Here is a 27,777-nt window from a genome sequence, read left to right on the forward strand (position 1 = left end):
ACATAAACTTTTGCGATTTTTATTTCATTTGTTGTTTCTGACAAACACTGAAACTTGAAGCACCAAATACATTCAGTTCCCTCAAGATACTTCCCATTTCAATTAGAATGGGATTCCCAGTTTAAGACAGAACCATTTCCCTTTACTTTGCAGGCTGAAGCACAGCCATTCATACCAGGACATATATAGTGTTACCAACGAAACCACACTCAGGACAGATTATAGACACAGAGCCCGATTCTCATATACACTAAGGTCTCCTTACATTTGCGTCCACTTTAAGGCTCCTTTACTTTGCCAGAGCAGAGCAAAGAGGCCTACTGTATATGAGAATCAGGTACTCAGTCTACCAACAAAACTGGCTACATCCATGTGGGCCCACAGCTGGGGCTGAACAAAGAGACTCCTTTTTTCAAGCACATCCACAAATGAGAAAGGGCTAGGCTGTGATGGTTCATAGACACGATGGGGTGTGGCCTGGCCTACCCAATCTCTCAAGCATTTGGCAGCAGGCACAGGAGGAGGTCGTGCTGCAGCTTTCAGGAGCAGGCCTATAGAGCACTATACAGCTCAGTACACCTAGTGCTGCTTGAAGCATTTTGCTTGCACCTGGTCTGCATAGGAAGGATGCCTCAGAGAAATTCTGGCTGTTACCCCTCATTGTGGCCTGAGCATGATCCTATAGTCTAGGGAGAGAGGGATAGGTGGGCTGGTGGAAACAAAATAGGAAAAGTCTGGAGTGATGGTTTTGGATGAATACAAAAAAGACTTCTGCCTTCCTTCAAGATAATTATGTTGCAGTAGTCGCTAAATAAACACCACTTTCCTAGGTCCATCCTCATTTTCACTTAATGAAATGGGACCAAACAGTGTACAATTCTTTTGCAAATATTAAAAAAAAATCAAAACAAAATCAGTAAACCTCTGTCCCTCTCGCCCTCTCCCACAAATCAAAGAATTTCCCTATATGCCATGCGTTTCAGAATTGACACATTCATCTCTCTGCCCCACCCACAATCACACTGAGTTAGCTAAAAGGTGCTATTTAAGTGCAAAGTATTAATATTAAATTAGGCCTTGATCCTGCCATTGACAGCAAGTGGGAAGATTGCTGTGTCCACAGGGAGCCTATTACCTTCAATGGGATTCCACATAGGCATAGTAGTTTGCTCATTTGCTGTGAATTACAGGAAGGGTCCTTAATCCAAAGAATGGAGGAAAGCAGACATAGATACAAGGACAAGGATTACAAGAAAGAAAAAAAAAAGACTCAAAGAAAGTGCTAAACCAGGTATAGGGAAGATACCTTGAGGTAACTTGCAGCATACAAACAACTGACAGATGACAAAAAACATGACGGCTGTGTCTATGTTGATTACACTAAAAGGAGAAATAAATTATATTAAAAAAACTCTATACATAGTTCAGCAGGAGCAGGAGCTGATGCCGTTCCACATACAAATCTGAATAAAATTTGACAGCAAATCATGTTTTAAGGGAAACTGAATGTTTTAAAATAACAAATGTTTTACTCCTGCTCAGAAGCTGACCATGGAAACATACACACAGATTTTTATCTGATCAACTCAGCCTTAATTAGAATGTATATCACAAGCTTTAACAGACAAAAAGCCAATGTCTTTATCAACTAGAACTGGCTTGATACCAACTTGACTTAAAGACCAGGTATGTGTGAGGCTCTTTAAGATACTTTACAAAAAAACCCAAATTCTAAACAGTTCACTTTATCTTCTGGACAAGTTAATTAACCAAGAATTAAAATAAAAACTCAAGCACTTATTTCCTCCAGTCTCATCTCCCACAAGGCTAATCTTTTACTTGGTACTTTAGATCCAAGAGCTGAAAGTGTCAGTTATTCTGGAACGATCAGATTTTTGAATGCTGTAAAATCAACATTCAATATTTGCACAGCTCTACGTGTTGCATTCTTACTGTTACTAATAAGAATTGCTATAGGCACTGGTGCTTAAAAGTTAGCAAGTGGGTGGATATACAGTATGTATATAAATACAGAAGTACCCACATATATACATACTTTTAGACAAACAGTGATGCTATGAATGGTCTCTTCAAGGATGCCTTTTTAATAGAAACATAACCCTTCAGACTAAACGTCAGTCTATCAATTTTCATACAGCTGAACTACAATCATGACCTAGAATATGGCTTATGTTGTGGGCAGGTCGGTTTGAGGATTGCTTGGAAGAATCTGAAGCTGATGTGTTTGCTATTGAAAGCAAAGGCGACATTGCCGAACCATCTGGAGGAAGAGCTGTGGCTATTTCTGGAAACAAAGATGTCAAGTTAAAATTGGATAAGTGTGATGTATTGGTCATGTGCATTGGCGGCATATCTGGGAGAAGAGGAAAACTTGGCTGAGCAAAACCAACTGGTCTGGGAGGAGATAAAATGGATCCAAATCGATTGTTTAAACCTCCGCTACTGGGCTTTTCTGTGCTTGGATTAGGAAACATTTGATTGGGAAAGTAAGGGATAGAAATGTCATTGGACAGAGTAGGATGGGCAGGAGAATAAGGCGGATAGAAAGATGGAAGTGTATTTTGAGGATCTACTGGGATTAGGGCTGGTGTTCGAGTGGCACTAGGCTGAGTAACTGGTGGAATGAAAGAAGTATTGGCATTTATTGGTGGATTCATACTACCCTCTGGAATAAAAGGGAATCCAAAATTTTGAGACAAAGCATGCTGGTCAGGGGCTGCATTATCATTAGACACTTGAGGGCCATCAGACATAAAACGGACAATGCTGCCTCTTTTTTCTATTGTAGATTGTTGGCGCCCAAGGATCATACTGCCACCAGTAGACAGAGGAAGATGGGGCAGACTAGGGTCAAACACATTTCCGTGTCTTTGATTTCCAGTTCGATTCCTTTCAGGCTGGCGGATTTTAGAACCACTATTATCCTGGAGAGGATGCCTTGATCGCTGAGTAACTGAAGAATTTGGCTGACGAACAGATGGTTGCCCTTGCTCAGCATTCCCATGAGAGATAGCAGGGTGGGGGAGAGCTGGCCGGACAACTCCATGCACGTTACTAGAAACAGGTGTATTCATGTGGCTCTTGCTTCCATGACTGTCAGTCATTCTCATGGGATTGGACTTCTGTACAGAAATATTTGGGCTCGTGTTTCGACCTTGAATATCTCCTGAGGAAGAAGAACTTGAAAAAGGAATATTTAAAGAACTATTCCTACTATTAATTGCACCCATAGACATGTCACAACTTTCTCTATTCTGACCTTCACCATCTCTTCGAATGTGGACATTCTCTCGTGCTGGGGGACAATTATATTCAATTGTCGAGGATGCACTGCACTGTGTATTCCTCTGATGTTCTGAAATTGATCTTTGGCTTCCACTAACCTGATCTCCAAGATGAGGGGCAAGTAAACTCTGCATAAAACTTTGGTGGCATGTATTTTCATTGTCCCTTGGCAGAAGAGCATTTCCCGCTGGAATACCCCGAACCGGTTGATAGGGCAATCTCTTTTGTCTCTCTATGGGTGGCCCAGTATTTTGACTAATTCGAAAAGATTGTGATTGCATGCCCCTGAGGGATGATACAGAGTTACCAATTTCACTATTTCTTGAGGCCTGTACATCAAAATTGCCTGTTGGCTGTTGGCTGGCCCCATTTGGTTTGAATGTCTGACAATCAGAAAGTCGTTGAACTTCTGAGCCAACTGCATGGTCTACAGATATACGACTCTGCATGTTATGAATTACCAAACCTTTATTCCTAGAAACATCAAGGTAACTTCTCATTTCAAGCTGGTCTGGAACCCTAGAGCCTTGAAGGGATATCCCTATTCTCTGTTCTGAATTAGAAGGCGTCTTCCCAATAAGTGCCTCTGCAGAGTAACTAGAAACTCTGTTTCTTTCTTGTCTGTGTGGGGCACAGGTCATATCCGATGGCCTGGTAACAATACTTGGCTGGGACACCATTTGTTGCTCCAAGCCCCTGGCAGTCAGAAGTCTCTGCATCTGATTATGTCCAGACACATGTTCGGATGAAACCCCTGAGCCCTGCTGTCTGTTGCCAACATCCTGTTGCTGATGATGCATAATATCCTGATTTAGATGGCTCTGAGGATGGTTATGATGGTTTCTGCTTGTTGAAGGGTTTTCACAGTTCTTTTCAGGCTGGGAAGCTCCAAAGTGCTGCTGCATTTGCTGCTGTATTTGCTGGTGGTGGGGATGAGGCTGTCCACTTTTTTGCCGCGTTTGATCATTTCCATGATGCTTCTGTTGTAAAGAAAGTTGACTGGCTTGGGTTCCCTGGACAAGGCTTCGTTTCTTTTGCATCTGCACCTCTTGCTGCATTGCTCTTTGTTGGTGGACATTGTGGGATTGAGAATGGACTGAGCTCTCTGCATGAGGAACATGGTGCTGTAGCTGATATAAGTGATGCCTCTCTCTTAACTGTCCAGCCTGCTGTTGTTTTAAGTATGGGTGGTTACTGTGAAGATGTGATACGCCTTGAGCAGGTACATGTTGTATAGCTTGCAGATGCTGACCTCCTGCCTGACCTTGCTGCTCTGAAATGGATGGCTGAGAACTGCACTGAACTTCAGTTTGCCTCAAAGCAGAGGTCACAAAGTTGTTGTTGGATGGGAATAATCTGTTAAGACCATCTGTGTGCCCTTGATTGCTCACTGTCACAACCGGATTGGATGAATTGGGAGGGATCTGACTAACCAACATTTGAGTTTGGTCAGCAATACTGTCTGGTGTTCGGTTTGTCAATGCCACGCCTTCAAGCCTGACAGGCGTTGTCTGACACTGCTTCTGCCTCTTCGCTGAAGAAAGCAGAAGGTCCTCTTGGACAGCACGTTTAGCAGAGTCTTTGCGACTTTCATGATTTTGCTGCTTTAAGTGTGGTTCCTGCATCTGTGGAGCCTGCATGGTGTTTGCCCTAATAGCACTCAGTTGTTCTTGAGCATATTCAGTCATCATAGCTGATCCTGGAGACTGACTGACATACGAACTAGATGACATGGACCGAATCCCTGTGGCAGAAAGAGCTGCTTGTTCTGAAGGCTGGGATAAACCTGAGCAACTTACAAGAGGGTGGATGATGCGACTTTGATGTATGAGATTATTTACACTTAAACTGGTTACATTTGTTGACTGGGAAGTTGAAATCTGTACAGTATTTGATGCTTCCACTCCTACAGAACAGCTTGGTTTTTCCACTGATCTATCAACATTTGTTTGCACTGGATCCTGAGCATAGAATTTGTTTGGTGCTGCTTCCAACTGTCCTACATTAGCTTTCACTGTTTGTGGTTTAAAAAGCTGCTGCTCGCTTTCCAAAGGTGCAACTTCAGAAGACTTAGAGGCAGCATCCCTTAAGTTAACTTGTATTCCTCCTCCACTTTTTTCAAGGTTCTCTTGGTCAAAAATAGCTCTTGCTGCAAGAGCTACAATGTCAGTTTGCTCTGAAAAAGTGCAGCTGTTACATGTATTTGTTGATGTGCTGCTGGTAACATCTTCCCTAGATGTGTCTGGCAACATGGATGCAACTGAGAAGCCACGACTACTCCCAGAGCTAGTTGACATTGGAGAGTCCGCCTGCCTGCTAGCAATAAGAGAACCACTAACAACCTCTTGATCGGAAATGCAGGAATGATGCTGCATGAGAGCGTCACCTTCAGTGTTCATTAACAAAAGTTCCTGCTTCTCAGGCAAATCAACGTTTGATTTTATTGTTTTAGAGTTTTCTGGGGGGAAATCAGAGTGCTCCACCTGAAGAGAAAAGGAGGGCTTTAGCATCGCTGTTCTTTCTTTAGTAAGGTCAGACAGCATTTTGGTTAGACCTTGTCCCTCTAACAAGTCTGTGGTTTGCATCACAATTGATGACACTTGCCCAACACTGCAGGTCTCTGAAATGCTTTCTGCCTCAGAAGCATGGTCTGTCATTACACTGTTTTGTGGTGCAGATGCCCCAGAAATCTGAGAAATTGTCACATGTGCTTCAGGGGCAGAGGACATTGAGATGCTGGTGGTAACACATGATTTGGAAGATTCTGGCAACACAGAGTCAGGTAATGGGTTATTCTGAGATGTTTGCAGAAGAGCAGTGGAATCTTTGGAACTTGATGGAACTAGTACAAACTGTTCTGACATCACAGATTCTAGCGGTGATGAACTCTGTATCTCTGTTGAACTCAGCTCTGGTAAGCTCACCATCTGTTCAGAACTCAGAGTCTCTTTGGATTGACAGTCAGAAATGCTTACATCAGTTGGTGCTGCCATGCTGTTTGCTTGTGATACAGCTAAGGCTTGTGATACTACAGGCATATTTTCAAGCAGTCCTTCACTATTTGAATGCTCTGCTGTAGCTCCCACATTAGTGCAATCAAGCTTCCCTGCATCTCTGCAAGGATTCATTGGACATAATGCTTTGCTGTTGGCTGCCAAATGTTTTTTAGTACTTGTCTTTTTGTTTGTCCTTTTTGATTTTATGTTTGATGGCAAACCAGCAGAAGCTTTTTTTGGAGAAGTGTTTATAGAATTAGAAGCACTGGATAACACTGTTGAACTTTCAGTAACTATGGAAGATGCTGCAGAAGTTGGTAATGAAACACAGTTAATTGGGGCAATCTGGCTGCTGGCAGTTGTTGGATTAGTAGGCTGACTAAGGGACAGCTGTAAACAGCTTTGCCCAGCCATTTGTGATATGCTCTGATTGAGGTTAGCTAAAGCACCAAATGTATTGAGGGCAACATTGGTATTCGGATCTTCGCTAGTGGTAGGTTGAATAATTTGCATAGGGGCTTGATTTGAAGCTCCAGATGAGGACATCATAGGTTGCAATGCAAACAGCTGTCCATTTAAAGAAATAGTCTGAGGCTGTTGTTGATTTGACATTGTAACTGAAAAAGTTTGTGTAGCACTAGAAGATGGTAAAGAAGGTGGTCTTGGTAATATATGGACAAGATGTTTCCCTCCAAAAGTTTGTGGAGCAGAGGTATTTTGCACAGAGTTGTTAGAGCTTGCTATTGGACTGGCTCCATTCACAGGAACTCTGAGAGAACCAGGGGGTTGTGCAGAGAGGAGAGGAAGAGAATTCTGATTAGCTGCTTGTATAATTACAATCTGTTGACTAACGGTTTGGCTGGGGACTTCAGCTCTCACCACTGGGGGACATGGCGTGGTGTTAGGAGGCTGCAGAATTATGACATTCTGATTAGCAGGAACCGCAGTAACAGCTGACCCAATTGTCTGAGCCATCTGAATTACCTGCATAGCTGAATTCAATGGAAAGATATTTCCAGCAGGCTGTGTTTTAACCTGTGGTTGAGTGATTAATGGCTGCATAGGTACAGATGGGCAAGAGGGCAAGGTAACAACAATTTGTTCAGCTGCCTGCCCATCTCCAGGCACAGAAGTATTCAAACTGATGCTTGGAGCTAAATGTCTGTTCTGGGTGGAAGATATGGTACCAGCACTATTAACTGGCTCGTTTAACAATGCAGTCATAACACTGGATGGTGTCTGGGTTAGTGGCTGAACAGTGTTTCCTGCTAGCTGCAAAGTAGTCCACGTGGTTTGTGTGATTCCAGCTGAAGGGAGCCGTGTAAGGCTACTCATGTTTTTCAAATCAGAAGTGCCAACACCTGAAGAGCCTGAAAAAGACCAACAGTTGTCTAATGGACCAGCAGGCAGTGTGCTTATTGCTGTTACAGCCTTAACGGTTTCTATTGCAGAAGTCACAGGCATCCCAGCACTACTTAGTAAGTCTGTACTTTTGAGGATGTTTACTGAAGAAAGGCTATCCACAATGGAGAGTCTCACAGATGGGGTACAAGTGGTATCAGTTGCAGAAACAACAAAGCTTTCTTGAAATTCACTTCTAGGACCCTGTATGCTTGAAGGGGTGACGTTCACCTGTTGAACTTGAGAGGCCTCTATGGTGGTGTTAGAAGGAATGTTGATGCCATGCATGATTGTTTTTTTCATTAACTTGGTGCATTCTTGTCCATTTTTAATTTTGGGGACATTTTGATCATTCTGTGGTGTGCTACTTGAGGAACACCGTAATTCTTGTTCTGTCCCAGACTGAGAAGCATTCTTTGAGCTTGCAGTAGCAGAGGTAAGCATGTCCTGCTCATTCTCTGAGGTGGAAAGCTCAAGAATATTCTCAGCAGAAACTGGTTGATTGGACGCCAATGGAGAAACTGTGGTCTGAGACCATGGCTTGTTTTCTGTGGGGTAAACACCAGAGATGGTCACAGGAGTCACTAAATTGCAAGTTCTCTGAACTGGTACAACGTTGGCTGTTTGTTTTTGTAAGTTATGACCAACGTTAAAAGTTATTCCCTGGACAGATGCCCCCTGGTTATTTCCACCAGGTTGACTCCCATTCGAATAGACAATGATGTTCTTTTGAACCTGATCGCTAGGAATAACAACAGAGACCTTTGCACTTTTGAGATTCCCTTTCCAGTGAATTGTGGGATCGTCGTACAGGCAAATGTCATTTGCTTTCAGTAGTTCTATGTATCGCCCATTTTCCTTCTGGAGTTCATCCAACTGTTTCCGGAGCTTTTTTATCTCTTCAGCTGCAAAACAGTGAGAATACAACTTTACAGTGGTGTCATTACAAATGCTGGAAAAGATTATTGTCATCACGTGATTTGGGACATAGACTTTAAGTGTCACTGTAATAAACTGTTAATATGATGTGTTGTCTCTAAAATCCATACTTATAAGGGCTTCTAAGTACGGCCAAGTCTTTCTTATGGTATGGCATTCTACCATCCTGCTCAGTTTAGTAATGTCACACCAGAGCACTCAGTCACTGTAATAGACAGATATATTTGTTTTTCCAACTAGGCCATCTGATAGTGGACTAAATCATACTGGAAGTTTAGGACACTTGATGAAATTCTGTAACAAATGAAAAAAGCATGGGAACATTAATTTGTCTTTTCTCTGTGGCCAAACACCTGTACTGCATTTATATTGGCAACTGCATTGGTATTCTCTTGGCTTTCCAGTTCATTTTTATATTTTATTAAACCCTCTGTAATATTTACACAGAAATGGACAAGAAAATATTTTTGCAATGGACCTAGGGACAGGTGTGATATCTAAAATTAATTTTAATTCATTTTTAAAACTGACTATATTTCAAGTTGAAATTGTCCCTATAGTTTGTGCTTTTAAAGGGCTAAACAGAATCACAGACCACAATAAATTACAGTAAAAGAATGGCTCAATGGTATCTGTTACTGTTTTATAGTGCTTATTTTTAATAAGGTTGCTCTAGAAAGCAAAATATTTTAACATGATTTTGGGGGGGCAGGTCCCAAAAAACATGCTATCAACTTTCAAGATACTTGAGAGTAAAGAGGCAGCAGCCCCAGAGTAGCCCCCACAACCCATGTTTGTAATTAGATCACTTAATTCTGAAATTTGTGGGAGGTTTTTCCATAGATTCCAAGGCCAGAAGGGACCATTGTGATCATCTAGTCTGATCTCTTGTATAAACAGGCCATAGAAAGTCCCCCAAAATTTTCCTAGAGCATATTTTTTAGAAAAACATCCAATCTTGATTTAAATATTTCCAGTGATGGAGAATCCATGACAACCTTTGGTAAATTGTTCCAACAGTTAACTATACTCACTATTAAAATTTTACATCTTATTTCCCTTCTGAATTTGTCTAGCTTCAACTTCCTGCCATTGGATCATATTATAAAAACTTTTTCTACTAGACTGAGGAGCCCATTTTCAAATATTTGTTCCCTAGGTAGATGCTTATAGCCTGTAAATGAAGTCATCCCTTAACCTTTTTGTTAAACTAAACAGACTGAGCTCTCTGTGTATCACTGTAAGGCAGGTTTTCTAACCCTTTAATCACTTCCGTGGCTCTTCTATGAACCCTTTCCAATTTATCAACATCCTTCCTGACTAGAAACACACCTGTTCAATGATAATTCCCCATTCACTGTCATATTTTGAGACCTTTCACTTAGCCAGTTTTTAATCAATTTAATGTGTGCCATGTTAATTTCCTAGCTTTCTAGTTTTTAATCAAAATGTCATGCAGTATCAAGTCAAGTGGCCTTACAGAAGTCTAAGCATGTTACATCAGTACTATTACCTTAATCAACCAAACTTGTAATCTCATTAAAAAAAGATACCAAGTTAATTTTGAAGGATACATTTTTCATAAATCCATGTTGATTGGCATTAGTTACATTACTCTCCTTTAATTCTTGATTAATCAAGTCCCATATCAGCTGTTCCATTATTTTGTCTGGGATCAATGTCAGACTGACAGACCTATGATTACCCAGGTCATCCCAGTTACCCATTTTAAAAAGACTGGCACAATATTAGCTCTCTCTGGTCTAATTACTCTGGTCTATTAAATTACAGGCAACAGATGTGAGGGCAGTCAAATTAAAACAACTCAATGTGGAATCTGTAGAAATTATTGCATTAAGTTTAAACTTATCAATGACAATATACCATGATGGGGATGCTTCAATTTGCTATAGTTAAATGCAAGAATATGCCGCAGGGCATATGCCTCAACTTTCTTGTTTTCAAGTTACCTTAAGCAACCATTTATCCTCTCCAACCCTATAAACTCTTGGGATTCCCCAGTTTGTTGATCCAGCTGAAGTAAAGAACAGCTGTTTCATTACTAGTCTCACTAGCCAAGGAGGACAGGAATGAAATGCATAATGAATACAATGAATTAATTAATGCTCCAGGGATGAAGCTGCTGCCTTGTAGCAGTGAGAAAGAACACGGGATGGGAACAATGGTGATGTCATGTCACTATGCCACATCCTCACTGGATTAGTAAGGAGAGGAGAGTATTAATACACTGTTGTGGGAAAAAACAGTGTACCCAGTGCCACATTACCACAATGGAAGATAAAAGGAAATTAAAGAACCTTCACAACATTTCATACTTACCTTGTTCATTGTTCCCTCCATTCAACAGGAGTTCATCATTTTGCCTTTTCATTTCTGTTATATATTTAAAGGCCTGATCCAGGATCATGTTCTTACTCTACAAAAGAATGTGTGTATAATTAGGGAAAAAGATCTACCAATGAAACTTTTGAAATCAAAAGCAGACCTATTAGTGACATAACTTTTCAAACCTGGGATTTCAACTGGAATGTTCATTGGGGAGGGGGAGGGATAGCTCAGTGGTTTGAGCACTGGCCTGCTAAACCCATGGTTGTGAGTTCAATCCTTGAGGGGGCCACTTAGGGTTCTGGGGCAAAATCAGTACTTGGTCCTGCTAGTGAAGGCAGGGGGCTGGACTCAATGACACTTCAGGGTCCCTTCTAGTTCTAGGAGATAGGTATATCTCATTTATTTATTTAACTTTTAATTGTCTGACAATTTTAATTATTTCCCTTGTATTTTCCTTCCAAAAAAGATTGGTTACTTTCTTCACAGTATGTGTGGTTCTTTGGGATGCTCTGTCCACATGGCTTCTACTTCTGTTGACATGCAACCCATTCCTGAAATAAAATTCTTTTTCGTTAGCAGTGACCATTGGGGCCATGGCTGCGCCATCAATGTCCTTGTACCCCTCCACTCCAGGGAGTAAAGACAGAGTGGGCCCAACTGTTCCTCAGTTTCTTTGATGATACTGAATCCTACAGCTATAGGAGTCTGTAGAAGCAGGGAAGGATGGTGGGTCATGGAATCCAAGTGAACAACACATCTTGTAAGGTAAAGTAACTGTTTTTAGAGTGATTGTCCAGATGGATGCCAGTTCTGGTGGCTTGCAGCAGTGATCTCATAGTTAGAAGGTGGGTGCTTGGAGTCCTATTTAAATAAGGATTTCAGGACAGTTCTGTCAAAGTGAGCATCTGATCTTGAAGTCTCAACAAAGGAATAATATTGGATAAAAGTAAGGACTGATCCCCATGTAGCCACCCTGCATATTTCTGAAATACAGGTGCTTCTCTAAGAAGCAGCAGAAGCTGTTTAAACCCTAGTGGACAGATCCCTAAATGATATAATATACTTAGATACCCATTTAGACAACTTTTCAGTGATAACGGCCTGACCTTTAACCCTGTCTGTGAAGGCTACAAAGAGCATGGGGAAGCTCCTGAAGGATCTTCTACTATGTCCAGGTACTATGAAAGAGCCCTGACCACAACAAAGAATGTGCAGGTTTGGTTTCTCCCTGTTTGAGTGAGGCACAGGAAAAAAGAAGTGGGAGGTGAATCAACTGATTTAAATGAAAATCTGAAACAACACTGGGGAGAAACTTGGGGTGAGCCCTAAGAGTCACCATGTCTTTATGGAACACTGAGTAATGTGGACCAGTTGGAAGAGTCTGAATTTTCCCTATCCTACAAGCTGATCTTATAGTTACTAAAAAGGCAAACTTCTTAGATAGAGGGTAAAAAGAGTAGGTTGTTAGGGACTCAAAAGGGGGGGGGGGCCCTTTAAGCCTATTAACACTATGTTGAGGTCCCAGGAAGGGGAGGGCTGAAGGAAACACATGAATGAAATCGTCGAAGAATCAAACAACTGTAGTGTGGGATAATACGGCATGACCATGAATTGGAAGATGATGTGCAGGTATTGCTAAAAGCACTCTTATGGAGCTGATAGATAGTTTTGAATGTTCTAGTGCTAATAGATAGCTCAGAATAGCAGAAACGGGCTTTCATGTGAGTCAGAAGACATTGTCCTGCCCAAACAGAAAACTGCTTCCACTTTGCTGCATACCAAAATGCTATATACTGAAGTGCCCTGGATTTCAGCTGAACAGCTTCTTCTGCAGGCAGTTAATAAGACAGCACACAGGCTATCAGATGTAATCATGCTGGATCTGGGCATAAAATCTGACCTCCATTTTGCAAAACAAGTTAGGTAGACTAGGCAATATGATCAGAGGCTATGTTGACATGTTCACCAGATCTGAGTACCAGACTTGTCTGGGTCAAGTTGGGCTGAATCTTGTCTGAGTTTTCTCAGAACACTTGGTATTAATGGGACTGAAAGGTAGGAAAACATGAACGCTGGTGCCCATGAGAGGACAAAGGCACCCAACTGGGAGCCTAGGCTCGAACTCTCTCTAGAACAGAATGCATGGCATTTCCTGTTCTGGTCAGTGGCAAACAGATCTATTTTTCGGCACCCCCGTCTGTGAAAGATGCTCGGTAGAACTGAGTCTTTGTCAGTCTGCTCGTGGTTGGCTGTGAATTCTCTGCTGATCTGATCTGCTAGAGCATTTTGCAAGCCTGGAAGATGCAGAGCCTCTGATGTGATTTGATAATGAATGCACCAGCCACAGCGACAGATGGTTTCTTGGCAGAGTGGTCATGATCATGCTCTTCCCTTGTCTGTTGACATAATGCATGGCTGCAGTGTTGTCTGTCATCACCTGGAATGTAAATCTGTGTAACAGGAGCAGAAATGCTATTCATGCTAGACATACTGCTCTGAGTTTCAGGACATTTATGATAAGATGAGCTTCCACAGAGGAATGGGGGAGGGGCAGGGGGAACATACACGACACGACACCCAGAGGCTTTATGTTTGAAGTTAGTTCAGATGAGCTCCTCATCCCAGTAAGCATCCATCACCAGTATCTTGGCAGGCAGAGATGCAGAAAAGAGTACTTCATTGCACCCATGAAGCAGATCCTTCCACCAATCCAATGAGGAGAGGACTTCTCATGGGAACTTCACAGCCATGTGGTGCCTGCTGGATAAATACCTGCTGGATAGTCTGGTATGGTGTGTGACATTGATGCAGGAGGCCATGTGACCCAGGATTCTAAGGCATGCTCTTGCAGACATCTCTGGGTGAGCCTGCAGATGACTGAGGAGACCCATTGTAGTCTGGAACCTCTCCTGCATGAGATAGCTGACTTCAGAACTAACACAGCTCCTATGAATTATATGCTTTAGATCAGTAAAAGTGTGAATTTTTCTTTGTTAATCTTGAGACCCAGTGTGGTAAATATCCCTAAGATCATACAAATCAAGTTGGTCAACTTCTGAGATGATTTTACCTGGATCAGTCATCCATCCAGGTATGGCTATACCAGAATGCCATGTCATCTTATGTGGGGTGCAATGACCTTTACATACTTGGTGAATACTCTCAGTGTGGTGGAGAAACCAAAGGGCAGGACCCTGTATTAATAGAGAATCCCGCACTTTGAATTTGAGGTTTGAACTTGATGGACCTTATTGCCCAGGAAGGGGTGAGACTTTAGAGGAATCTGACTAGAGGGCTGGGCCTGAACGCAGGAGACCACTAGAAAAAAGCCACTGGGATGATAAGGCTGCTACAAAAGGATAAGTTCAAGGTTACCACCCTGAACCTGCAGTGAGGATGAATCTGATGAGATGTTTCAAGTCTAAAATGCCTGCCTCCCTTTTCCTTGGGCCTAAACAATGAGAGTAGAACCTCTGATCTCTGAATCTGAAGGGCACCTCTTCCAGAAGGAAGAGTAACTCCTGTTTTAACAGTATCTCATGAGTAGAGTCCCTGAAAAGGAAGGGTGAAGGAGAATGGAGGCTAGGAAGGGACTGGATTTGGACAGAAAACCCCCTGTTTATAATTTCCAAGAATCTGCAGGCCTGAGGTGATCCAACCACCCCTTCTCCCTGTCCCCTGACTGCCCCTGGAACCCCTAACACTGACTGCCCCCCCGCCACCCCATCCAACCCCTCCTCTCGTTCCTGACTGCCCCCCCTGGGACCCCTGCCCCATCCAACCACCCTTTCTCCCTGTCCCCTGACCGCCCCCTGCCGCCCCATCCAATCCCCCCTCTCATTCCTGACTACCCCACGCCCTGAAACACCTGCCCATCCAAACCACCCCTTCTGCCTGTCCCCTGACTGCCCCTGGAACCTTCGCCCGACTGCCCCTTCGCCACCTCATCCAACCCCTCCTCTCATTCCTGACTGCCCTCTGGGGACGCCTGCCCCATTAAACCACCCCTTCTCCCTGACCGCCCCCGGAACCCCTGCCCCTGACTGCTCCCTGCTGCCCCATCCAACCCTCCCTCTCATTCCTGGCTGCCCCCATTCAATTCCCCTGTTCCCTGCCCTCTGACCGTCCCGCCCTCTATCCACTCCCCTGCCCCCTGACCACCACCCCACACTCCCCTGCCCTCTATCCAGCTCCCCCCTCCCCGTACCGTGCTGCCTGGAGCACTGGTGGCTGGCGGTGCTACTGCCGTGCTGCCCAGAACACCAGGACAGGCAGCCGTGCCACCCAGCTGGAGCCAGCCATGCCACTGTGCAGCACAGACACTGGGTCAGGCTGGGCTCTGCAGCTGTGCTGCCCCAGGAGCTCGCAGCCCTGCTGCCCAGAGCATTGCGCTGGCAGTGGAGTGAGCTGAGGCTGCTGGGGAGAGGGAACAGCAGGGGAAGGGCCATTGGCTAGCCTCCCAGACTAGGAGCTCAGGGGCTGGGCAGGAGGGTCCCATGGGCCGGATGTGGCTCGTGGGCCATAGTTTGCCCACCTCTGATCTATAACATTTCATATCTCACACAAACACTTTTCCCCTTACCTAAACCTCTTTGTTTCCCTTCACCATTATTATTTAACACAAATTACTTCATGACCATTTAAATAAAAGACTAAAAAATAAAAATATATAGAACTGTATTTGCATCATGTAGCAGGACACTGAGCGAAGACATGAAAGGGGCAGGAATGGGAAAGAAGAGTGAACAGAAAACTCCTCTCTCACAGTCTATAACTTTCTTCACTTATGCATGAAAGAGAGCATCATGACAGAATACACTTAGTAGTGTCAATAGGAAAACAGTCTAACAACTAGAGCTTGGGGGAAATTGTGAATCAACTCCTAAGTAGGTACAACCAGACGGACTAGAGAGTATGGGCAAGCAAACCAGCTTCCAAAGTTACACATTTAAATGAGAAAAAAAATAATCATAACCTTTCTGCAGATGATTCTACACAGCCTGCTCCCTCCATTCTCACAGTCCTTGAATTCACATTGCCACTGCAGGGTCACTACTGCTAGCTGGGCAAATGCTTTTCAAAAATATCTGCTCCAAAGAGCTGAATACGTGAACTAGGACACCCGACGGAAGAGAATGTCTTTCATGTGTCAAACCCAGACCACTCCTTCAGAGTGATACTGAATTCACTTTCGGCTGGGAGATTCATGTTTCAAAGAACTGCATTCAAATTGTCCTGTAATTTCCAAGGGCATTTCCATCGCAGATAACTTTGTAAATAAGATTTTCATCCAGGTTTTCTCATTGTGCCTCCTGCATAAAACCTGAAGCAAGATGTATCCCTGTGTATTTACAGCTGTTAAGAACCAGGAACAAATGAACACCATTTGGGAAATAGCTGTGCACATTTAAATGTCCACTTACTTGCTTAAGTGCTGGGGAACATGGAATGAGCTCTCCAATTCGGTTTATCCCAGCATTGATCTTCTTCTTTCGATGTCTCTCCACTAGGTAAAAAATAAAATGCATTGTCATTGGGATACTCAGACCAACACACCGACTGCACACCTGGCACCAACATGTGCGCTCATAAATGTATTACTTTATGCTTATCACAACCCTTACAACGGAGTTTAGCACCAAGAACTAGCTCTGAAAAAAAACCCTTAACTGTTGAGTTCTCAGACAATGGAGTTTGAGAGCTGTGATAGAGAAGGGGATATTTTAAAAGGTGAGAATCATCAGGAACACTCAGTGAAAGCAGTGACATATATAACACTTCATATTTTTATAATGCTTTTCAGCTGAGGGTTTCAAAGGTTGAATAAGCATCTTGAAGTTGAGTAGTAATCATTATTTCCATTTCACAGATGGGCAAAATAATTGGCACAAAGACACACAAAGAACTAGTTGTAGAGTGGGGAATGAAACCCTGGTCTCCCACTCCAGTTCTCAGTCCCCAAACAAGAAATAGCTCTGATCTTCTGAGGCTGAAGCACCAATTCTATATGCTGCTGAGTGCAACAGAACATAGAGAACATAGTTCAGGCTTTGGGCGTGTGTATCATCTTCCAGGACAGCAGTTATGGTTACAGCAGGGTCTAGCTATGGGTGGCAGTGAAGGACTCACCAAGAAAATATTTTATGAAAATGTTTCTACTTTATGACTCTTTTGGGAGAAGAGAAGAAAAGCCTGAATTAGTTTTAGTCCTCTTGTGGCATGGTTCGTCTCCATGCAACACTTTAATCGTAACAACTGTGGTTAAGAATTCACTAAGGGTATGTCTACATCTGCAATTTTGCAGCGCTCGTTGTTACAGCTGTGTTAGTACAGCTATATAGGGCCAGCGCTGCAGAGTGGCCACACTTAAAGCAACCAGCACTGCAAGTGATGTTAGATGTGGCCACGCTGCAGTGCTGTTGGGAGTGGTGCATTGTGGGCGGCTATCCCACAGAGCACCTCGTCCCATATCGGCGCTGTGGCTTGTGGGAAGGGGAAGGAAGTGTGATTGTCTTTCCGCTTCCTGTTCCTGTTCCAACGCCCAGCGGTGCTTTGTTACACATGCGGAGCAGTGTGGCAGCATTGTGACTGTACTGCGCTTTTTCTGCAAATTTTTTTAAAAATGGATCCTCAGCAACTGATGACCTTATTGATGAATGTTGCCAGCACATCGCGCTTGGCAGTGGAGCTATTCCTTCACCTGCAAAAAGTGAGTGATAGTGAGAGTGACAGTGAGTCAGATGATGATATTGAATTGCCTCACTGTGAAGACAGTACATTGCTTGTGGCAGTAACAGATGTGCTCAGCTCCCTGGACCGGCGCGTTTGGGCTCAGGAAACCAGCACTCAGTGGTGGGATCAAATCGTCCTGCAATCCTGGGATGACGAGCAGTGGCTGCAGAACTTTCGGATGAGAAAAGCCACTTTCATGGCACTGTGTGCTGAGCTCGCCCCTACCCTGCGGCGCAGGGACACGAGATTTAGAGCTGCCCTGCCTGTGGAGAAATGGGTGGCTATTGCAATCTGGAAGCTGGCAACTCCAGACTGCTTCAGATTGGTGGCGAACCAGTTTGGAGTGGGGAAGTCTACCGTTGGAATGGTGCTGATGCAAGTTTGCAGGGTCATTAATCGCACCCTGCTAAGAAGAATCGTGTGTCTTGGGAACGTGCAGGACATTGTAGATGGCTTTGCGGAAATGGGGTTCCCTAACTGTGGAGGGGCAATAGATGGGACTCATATTCCTATTCTGTCACCACCCCACCTGGCATCAGAGTATGTTAATCGCAAGGGTTATTTCTCCATGGTTCTGCAAGCGCTTGTGGATCACCGTGGGCGTTTCACTGACATTTACTCAGGATGGCCTGGAAAGGTGCACAATGCACGCATATTTCGGAACAGTGCCCTGTTCAGGAGGCTGAGGGCCGGGACTTTTTTCCCAGACCGCAAGATCACAGTAGGGGACATGGAAATGCCCACTGTGATCCTTGGAGACCCCGCTTACCCCTTAATGCCATGGCTCATGAAACCATATACAGGGAAGCTTGACAGGAGCAAGGACCGGTTCAACTACAGGCTGAGCCGGTGCAGAATGACTGTGGAGTGTGCTTTTGGCCGTTTGAAAGCTCGCTGGAGGTGTCTTTATGGGAAGCTAGATTTGATGGAAAGCAGCATCACCGCTGTTATATCCGCGTGCTGCACCCTCCATAATATTTGTGAAGGGAAGGGTGAAAGATTCAGTGAGGAATGGACCTCCGAGGTATCCGCCTGGAGAATGAGTTTGCTCAGCCAGAGAGCAGGGCTAATAGGGAGGCCCAGGAAAGGGCTTCAAGGATTAGGGATGCTTTAAGGGAGCAATTTGATGCTGAGAGCCAGCAGTAATGTTTGATGCATTTGATGTGCTTTGCTCTACCTCATTGTGTATTATTTACCACTTCCAGCAGCAATAAAATGTAGTGAAAGAAATAGAAAAAAAAAACACTTTATTCAACATACAGTACAAAACATGCAAGGGGGTAGGGGTGGTTGACAATACATTTACAGGTTTTACTATGTCCTATTTTGATCAATATTCACTGTCTGTTGCACTTCAGCATTACTATACTGCAGAATGATGGGGGTGGAGTGAACAGGGTAAGAATTATAGTTATCGGGGCTAGTAGGTGATCTTATAGGTGTTGGGGGCAGCTGGGGATAATAAGGAACTGGCTGCTGGAGAAAGTTGTTTTGTGAATATACAGGGTGACAAGGAAGAGGGCTTTGGGAGGGCTGTGGGTAAGCACGGTACATATTTGTCTGCATGGCTACAAGAGATTCGAAAGACTCAGTTTGGCGAGACAGGAGGCTTATCATCTGCTTTGTTGTTTTTTTGGCAGACAATTCCTTTCTCCTGCTTTCTGTTTGCCTACACAATTCCTTTCTCCTGCTTTCTGTTTGCCTCCATTCATGTACAGTCTTTCTCCACTCCTGTACACTGCTTCTCCATTCCTCTGTCTTCCTACTTTCCCTGTTGTAGTGGCTCAGAACAGACTTGATCAATTCCTCTTTTGATTTCCTAGGATGGCGTCTCAAGTTCTGCAACCTACGTGAGGGCGGTGATACAGCTGCAGTAGTCAAGGTCCCTAGAAAACAGAGAAATAGAAACATGTAATACACCGAGGCATCATTGTTTATTATCAAATTTTGAAGGACTTTTGAGACTTTAGGTAGCATCCTTCTCACATACCTCACATAACACAGAGAGGGCAAGCAAGCTAAGTCATGGCGAGCAATGGGGTGAGTGTTTTTAGCAAAAATTACCCCTTGGGAGTGGGAATTGACCACTGGGTCGCTGGGGTTTATCAGCAGTGGGTACAGGGGGTAGCTGGTGTCCTGAAGAAGGGACAGTAGTGAACAGGAAGGTGGTGAGCTAGGTGCTTGGGGGGTTGGGGTTTTTTTTGGTCAGCTTTCAACCCGTCCTGATTGGGGCGGGAACGCAGTGCTGGATGCCTGCACACCGCGTGGCTGCCTCCGTGCTGGGAGGGTGGCTGGGGAACACGGCAGCACACCGCGGGGCTGGATGCCTGCTTGGGGGGGGGGGGAACACCAGAGCAAACCGCGGGGAAGGATATCTGCTTGGAGAGGGGGTTCGGGGAACACCGGAGCACACCGTGGGGAAGGATACCTGCTTGGAGAAGGGGTTTGGGGGACACCAGAGCAAACCACGGGGCTAGATACCTGCTTGGAGGGTGGCTGGGGAACACGGCAGCACACCGCGGGGCTGGATGCCTGCTTGGAGGGTGGCTGGGGAACACGGCAGCACACCGCGGGGCTGGATGCCTGCTTGGAGGGGGATGGGGAAAACCAGAGCAAACCGCGGGGAAGGATACCTGCTTGGAGAGGGGGTTCGGGGGACACCAGAGCAAACCGTGGGACTGGATGCCTGCTTGGACGGGGGTTCGGGGGACACCAGAGCAAACCACGGGGCTAGATACCTGCTTGGAGGGTGGCTGGGGAACACGGCAGCACACCGCGGGGCTGGATGCCTGCTTGGAGGGTGGCTGGGGAACACGGCAGCACACCGCGGGGCTGGATGCCTGCTTGGAGGGGGATGGGGAAAACCAGAGCAAACCGCGGGGAAGGATACCTGCTTGGAGAGGGGGTTCGGGGGACACCAGAGCAAACCGTGGGACTGGATGCCTGCTTGGAGGGTGGCTGGGGAACACGGCAGCACACCGCGGGGCTGGATGCCTGCTTGGAGGGTGGCTGGGGAACACGGCAGCACACCGCGGGGCTGGATGCCTGCTTGGAGGGGGGGTGGGGAACACGGCAGCACACCGCGGGGCTGGATGCCTGCTTGGAGGGGGGGTGGGGAAAACCAGAGCAAACCGCGGGGAAGGATACCTGCTTGGAGAAGAGGTTTGGGGGACACCAAAGCAAACCGCGGGGAAGGATACCTGCTTGGAGGGTGGCTGGGGAACACGGCAGCACACCGTGGGGCTGGATGCCTGCTTGGAGGCGGGATGGGGAACACGGCAGCACACCGCGGGGCTGGATGCCTGCTTGGAGGGGGGGTGGGGAACACCAGAGCAAACCGCGGGGAAGGATACCTGCTTGGAGAGGGGGTTCGGGGGACACCAGAGCAAACCGCGGAGAAGGATAGATCAAATCAATGGGCTATTCCACGTTTAGGCATGCATGCAGGCAGCCATAACCAAAATCCTCCTCTCCCAAAACATTGAAATCTACTTACCACGAGCATGATCCTCAGCTTCCTCCTCACCGTCAGCTTCCAGCTGCTGCAACTGACTAGCCTCCTCCGGGCTGGAGAAGAGATCCTGGCTGCATGTGTCCTGGGACTCCGGGGTGTCTCCCTCCATGCCAGTAGCCTCACTGTCTCCATCCTCTACACCATCCCCCACTTCTCCCTGCTCTGAACTCTCCATAGTGCTCCTAGGATTTGCAGTGGGGTCACACCCAAGTATGGCATCCAGCTCCTTGTAAAACCTGCAGGTTGTGGGGGCAGCTCATGAGCGGCGATTTCCCTCACGGGCTTTGCAGTACGCACTCCTCAGCTCCTTAATTTTTACTCTGCACTGCAAGGCGTCCCGTTCATGGCCCCTTCTCATCAAGGACTGCGATATCTGACCATACGTATCATAATTTCTCCTTCTGGAGCGCAGCTGTGTTTGCACAGCCTCTTCTCCCCACACACTAATCACCAACTAGAATCCACTCACATTACCCAAGTGGCAGGCCAGCATGCCTTCATCATGGCAGGAATCAACATCTGCTTACATTTCTTGTAACAGGCCACCTTACAGTGGAGGTAGGGGAGAAGAACAGGAATATGTATGTAGGCAGGTTTAGCTACAGCTATGCATATTTACTACAAATGGAACAATATATTAGTTCTACCACATCCATTTGAGATGAGTGAATTCGTAATTTTTTTAAAATTGCATTTACAGTTTCAGCATATCAGTAACTACTGACACAAGCCCATAGAGCATATTTACAATTTGTATTACGGTAGTGGCTAAAGGTCTCCAGTCTGGGGACCAATTATGCTAAAAAAAATCCTTTGCTAACATAGAATAAGAGAAAGCCCCTGCCCTGAACAGTTTACAATCTAATCAGAGCAGACAAAGGGTGGGAGAAAAAGTATTATTATTATTCGTATTTTACAGATGGGGAACTGAGGCACAGGGAGTCATAGGCACTAGTTCAGCAAGGTACTTAAGCATGCGCCTAAGTTTAAATACGAGTATTTCCATAAGGTACCTTGCTGAACTGGGATCTACATGACGTGCCCAAGGTCACACAGCACATATAAGGCAGAGCTAAGCCCTGATCTCCTGAGTCCCAGTCCAATATCTTAACAACAAAAGACTATCTTTCTTTATAGACAGTGAATGCAAAAAAAGTAGATCCTCAAAGAGATAAAAGACCTATAAAATGAACAACAGATTACTACAGATCAAAACAAATAGATTGATTTTCCATAGTATAATTTCTTATTCAGAAAGCAGATATTGCAGGCATATATTCTAGAACCTATTTAATTATAATATAATATTAACTGTGTAGCTATTGTGACCTCCCTTCCCCGGTATACAACCTGAAACTGTGGGACCTCTGTGACCCCTTAACTCTCCAGCCTGGGCTGTCTCTCACATGCTTTGCTACTGACAAGCAGCAAACCCTTCCAGGTGCTGTGGTCACTCAAACAACAACATGCAGGAACACACCCAGCTAAGTTGCATGAATGCTCTCTAAGCCACTCAAGAAATATAAGTTGGGAGACAACAGCAAATCCCCCCAGCTCAAGACAGAGACCATCGGGAGGCGCCACTGGGGTGAGTCTGCACACTTACACCCCCTCACCTGGCATATTAACCTTTCTCAATAAACAGATGATAGTAAAGATCACTGTAAGTGTCAAGGATTTTGCTGAAAGAATTGCAAGATAGTCCTTGTTTGGGATACAGGACAGCTTGATATTTTAAAGTAGAAAATTAACTTCATTAACATATTTTTGACACAAAATTACTTAGGTCCTTCCAATCCAAGTCTTCAGGGATATTCAGAACATGCATAGTGCAGATATTGGTAAACATTTTCTAGGACTGAAACTTTCCTATGAAACAATATGTTGTCTAGTCTAGTTAGCGCATCAACAAGGATCCTTTGGTGTTCTTTTATTTAGTCTTCACATCTATTTTTTTGACATTTATTAATATTCTTTTCAGATGATTACCCTTCTCTCTCTCTCTGTCATACAACATTACAGATGATTGGTGAAATCCTGGCATCGTTGTAGTCAATGCAAAAACACCCAGTGACTTAGTGAGGCCAGGATTTTATTCAATAAATCTAATTTTAAACTCAAAATAATCAAATAGGGCATCTAAACCTTGGAGCCCAGGAAAAATATTTATAACCCTAAACTCAGAAGTAGCAATGGAAACTAAAGACTTGTACCAAGTTACTTTTTCAGTCAGTTCAATACTTCATACACTGAAGAAGATAAGGCTGACCATCGGAGGGCACTGGGAGGCAAGGATGGGCGGGGGGACTTCTCAATTTCAGCCCACCTGATCACAAAAGAATTCCTCAACCTAATTTTTTTGCTTGTGTTTGTAAACAAGTAAACTCTCTCTTCAAGGCACAGGAAAAAATAATAGAAGATGGGGTGTCTTGAAATCAATGGGAATTAGGCACCTAGGCATTTCTGAAAATACCAGTCAGAACCAATGTGCATCTTTAGGCATCCAAATACCTTTCACATCTGGCCCAAGTGGTCTGAGTCATCCCAGACTTAGGGCTTGTCTACACTACAAAATTAATTTGACTTTATCTAATTCAACCTCGAGCCCCCGAATTAATGAAGTCGATTATGCATGGCCACACCATGGTCAGTCTTGATAGAGTGCGTCCTCACTAGCAGCACCTGCATCGATGCACAAAGCAGGGCATTGTGGGTAGTTACCCCAAAGTGCAACTTGCTGCGGGTGTTTTGGGAAGTTTGTGCAATGGCAAAACATTGTCACAGGGGAGAATCGGAACACTGCATTAACATCCCATGATGCACTGTGCTCCCTCCCTCACATCAATAGCAAACAACCCAGTGGTTTTCGTGCCTTAAAACTGCTGTGCATACGCCATAAACCCAGAAGCCTGGAGCCTGCTCAGCTGTGCACTCTTGCTGTGAGCACCTCAAACACTTTGCGCCTTCTCCTGCAGTATTTCCAGAGCCAAAGTACGGTCTGCCACATGGAACATAGCAATGCCCTGCAAGCAGCCCTGCCGCATGCTATTGAAAAAAACAATCCACCATTCCTGATGGCAGTCACAGAGCAGCTGCACTCTGTTGAGCACCGTTTCCGGTCCTGTGAAACAAGCACTGACTGGTGGGACAGCATTGTTTTGCAGGTATGGGATGACGAGCAGTGGCTGCAGAACTTTTGAATGCGGAAGGCCACCTTCCAGGAACTTTGTACAGAGTTTTCCCTTGCCCTGCAGTTCAGCAACATAAAAATGAGAGCTGCTCTGACAATGGAGAAGCGAGTGGCAATCACGATTTGGATGCTTGCAATGCCAGACAGACAGTTACTGATCAGTGGAGAATCCATTTGGACTAGGTAAATCAACCATGGGAGCTGCTGTGCTCCAAGTGTGCAGAGCCATTAATCGATTTCTGTTATGAAGGGTAATAAATCTGGGAAATGTGCATGACATAGTGGACTGTTTTGCCGTGATGGGGTTCCCTAACTGCAGTGGGGTGATAGATGGCATGCATATCCCCATCTTGGCACCAGACCACCTTGCCAAAGAGTACATAAACAGAAAGGATGTTGCAAGTGCTGGTGGATCACAGGGGGCATTTCACAGACATCAACATAGGATGGTTGGGAAAGGTTCGTGATGCGTGCATCTTTAGGAACTCGGGTCTGTTAAAAAAGTTGCAATCCAGGACTTCCTTTCCAGACGACAAAATCAACATTGACAACGTTGAGATGCCTAGAGTTATCCTGGGGGACCCAGTCTAGCCCTTGCTCCCATGGCTCATGAAGCCATATACCAGCTATCAGAATAGCAGTAAGGAATGGTTCAACTATAGGCTCAGCAAGTGCAGAATGGTGGTTGAATGTGCCTTTGGTTGCTTGAAAGAGCACTGGAGAAGTCTACTAACAAGGTTGGGCCTTAGTGAGGAGAACATCCTCATGGTTATAGCTGCCTGCTGTGTGCTCCATATCTGTGCAAAAAGGGAGAAAATTTTCCGCAGAGGTGGGTAGTTGAGACAGATCACATGGCAGCCGTTTTTGAGCAGCCAGACACCAGGGCAATGAGAAGAGCATAGCCAGGGGTGTTGTGTATACACAAGACTTTGAAAAGCTGTTTCAATAATAAGTCACAGTAATGTGAGTTGCTTGTCTGCATTGTGCTTTCCCAAACCTTCACTTGGCTTGTATCACTGTCACTGTAAAGCCAACCCCCTTGATTCTACTCAATAAAGAACTTCTGTTCCTCGAATCCATTTATTTTATTTAATAAACATAAGTAAAGAGGGAGAGCAGAAAGAAAAGGTAATCTTGGGAGAAAAGAGGTTTTAAAGTTGGAATAGGAGAAACAATTTCAGACCATCAAAGGTCTGTGAATGGGCCCCTTCTGTTCCTTGTGCCCTCCCCCACGAAGTTAAATGAAAAGGATGATGGACTTTTTGCCCATGCCTCATGGAATGCTTGGGGGAGGGTCATTCTGTGCCAGGCGATGCTGGCTGTCCACCAGGGTCTGCAGAGGGACTCTACCCTCCAGCTTCTGTTCCTGCAGTTCAACCAGACACCTCAATATGTTTGCTTGGTCCCTCATAATCCAAAGCATCTCATCTTGCACCTCACATACCCTCTCATTGGAAGCTTTCTTGCTCTCCATGTCAATGTCTAACTTCTTGGACAGTGAAATCCTCCATGCTCTCAGCACTGCGTCAGTTGTCCCAGAAGCATTATCTCGGTGAACATATCCTCTTGCGTTCTTTCTCCTCGTCCTAATCAGCGAAAGTATACTTTCAGGTGATGACCACCCACCAAAGGACACATTTCCAGCTGTCAGTCAAGGGAAAAAAAAAATAAAGGAGCCATTGTACATGAACAAAATGTTTCCATAGCAAGGCCAGTTTCATAAAATATTCTTTATTACACTAGGTGCAAGGTATAACAATCAGAATCCATAACCGTTTACTGTGCCGTTTTGCTGCTCCCTCAGTGGCTCCCATCGGGCTGGCAGGGGGCCCCCGCTCTGGTGCATATATACCCCTGCCGGCCCAACCCTCCCTCAGTTCCTTCTTGCTGGAGACTCTGACAGAGGGGAAGGAGGGTGGGAAGTCTAAGGGACATGAACAATACATCTCGAAAAACAACAGTTATGAAAAGGTAGGTAACCATTTTTTCTTCTTCAAGTGATTGTTCACGTCCATTACACATTAGGTGACTCACAAACTTACCATAGGAGGAGGGTAGGAGTCAAGGATCAATTGCTAGAAGCACAGCCCTGTTGACTGCCGCATGCTCTCTGGCCTGATGATGGACTGCGTAGTGAGCTGTGAATGTGTGCACCGACGACCAGGTGGCTGCTTTACAGATCTCCTGGAGGGGAACCTGCGCCAGGAAAGCTGTTGAGGACGCTTGAGCCCAAGTCAAGTGAGTTGTGATCATCGGGGCTGGCACTTTGGTGAGCTCATAGCATGCATGGATGCAAACCACGATCCAAGATAAAATCCATTGTGCCAAGATAGGGAGGCTCTTCATTTTCTCGGCAATGGCGACGAACAACTGTGTCGACTTGCGGAAAGGCCTCGTTCATTCCAGGTAGAACGCGAGGGCCCTATGGAAATCTAGGGTATGCAGGCTGCAGTGACTCGGGTCCGTGTGTGGTTTGGTAAAAAAATGACCTGACCCACGTGAAATTGTGAGATCACTTTAGGGAGGAATTTAGGGTGTGACCTCAGCTGCACCTTGTCCTTATTGGGGGCTACGAAGTGAGGGCCCTCAGCTCTGACACCCTCCAAGCTGACGTAATGACCACCAAAATTGCCACCTTCCGTGAGAGGTGCGTGAGAGAGCAAGAGGCTAGGGGTTCAAAAGGTGGTCCCATGAGCTTAGTTAAGACCACGTTAAAGTTCCATGGGGGAACCGGTGGGCGAGAGTACGGAAACATCCTCTCCAGCCCCTTGAGAAATCGGACTACTGTGGGGTTGGAAAACACGGAATGTCCAGACTCCCCAGGGTGGAATGCCGATATGGCGGCCAGATGTACTTTGACTGAGGAGGCGGCAAGACCCTGATGTTTGAGGTGCAGTAGGTATTCTAGTACGGATGGGACGGAAGTCTGAAGAGGCTGTATGAGCTTAAGTTCACACCAGTGGGAGAACCTCTTCCATTTAGCGAGGTATGCTGCCCTTGTGGAAGGTTTTCTGCTACCTAGGAGAATTTGTTGGACCTGGCGGGAGCACCTACTCTCCATAGCGTTTAGCCACAGAGATTCCACGCAGTGAGATGTAGAGACTATAGGTTTGGGTGCAGCAGACGACCTCTGTCCTGCGTGATGAGATCTCGGTGCAGAGACAGGGCAATCGAGGCAGTCACTGACAATTCCAGCAGGTTCGTAAACCAATGCTGGCGTGGCCAAGCTAATGCGATGAGAATCATCAATGCTTTGTCCCTGCGGACCTTGAGCAGGACTCTGTGGATGAGTGCGAGTGGTGGGAAGGTGTACTTCAGGCTCCCACCCCATGGAATCGCAAGGCCATCTG

General features: G+C 45.3%; 1 protein-coding gene and 1 long non-coding RNA gene across 5 annotated transcripts in view; one reads left to right on the forward strand and one right to left on the reverse strand.

Annotated features, from left to right (window-relative positions):
- The window catches only part of USF3 (upstream transcription factor family member 3), an 84,372-nt gene that overhangs the window by 1,234 nt on the left and 55,361 nt on the right, over positions 1-27,777 (reverse strand). For 3 of the 4 annotated variants that reach the window (XM_030534659.1, XM_030534669.1, XM_030534650.1), the window contains 3 exons: positions 16,415-16,497; positions 10,983-11,079; positions 4-8,608 (listed from right to left, as the gene is read on the reverse strand). In XM_030534659.1, coding sequence (XP_030390519.1) covers positions 2,151-8,608; positions 10,983-11,079; positions 16,415-16,497 — 6,638 coding nt within the window. In that variant the 3' untranslated portion in view covers positions 4-2,150. Of the gene's footprint in view, positions 1-3; positions 8,609-10,982; positions 11,080-16,414; positions 16,498-27,777 lie in introns of those variants that run through there. The other variant, XM_030534679.1, reaches the window with a different exon arrangement.
- The window catches only part of LOC115635637, a 32,690-nt gene continuing 27,082 nt past the window's right edge, over positions 22,170-27,777 (forward strand). Inside the window, exon 1 of the long non-coding RNA XR_003996651.1 lies at positions 22,170-22,825. This is a non-coding gene — a long non-coding RNA (uncharacterized LOC115635637). The remainder of the gene's footprint in view (positions 22,826-27,777) is intronic.

This window comes from Gopherus evgoodei, chromosome 1, assembly GCF_007399415.2.
Source record: "Gopherus evgoodei ecotype Sinaloan lineage chromosome 1, rGopEvg1_v1.p, whole genome shotgun sequence".
In the NCBI taxonomy this organism is placed as follows: domain Eukaryota; kingdom Metazoa; phylum Chordata; order Testudines; family Testudinidae; genus Gopherus; species Gopherus evgoodei.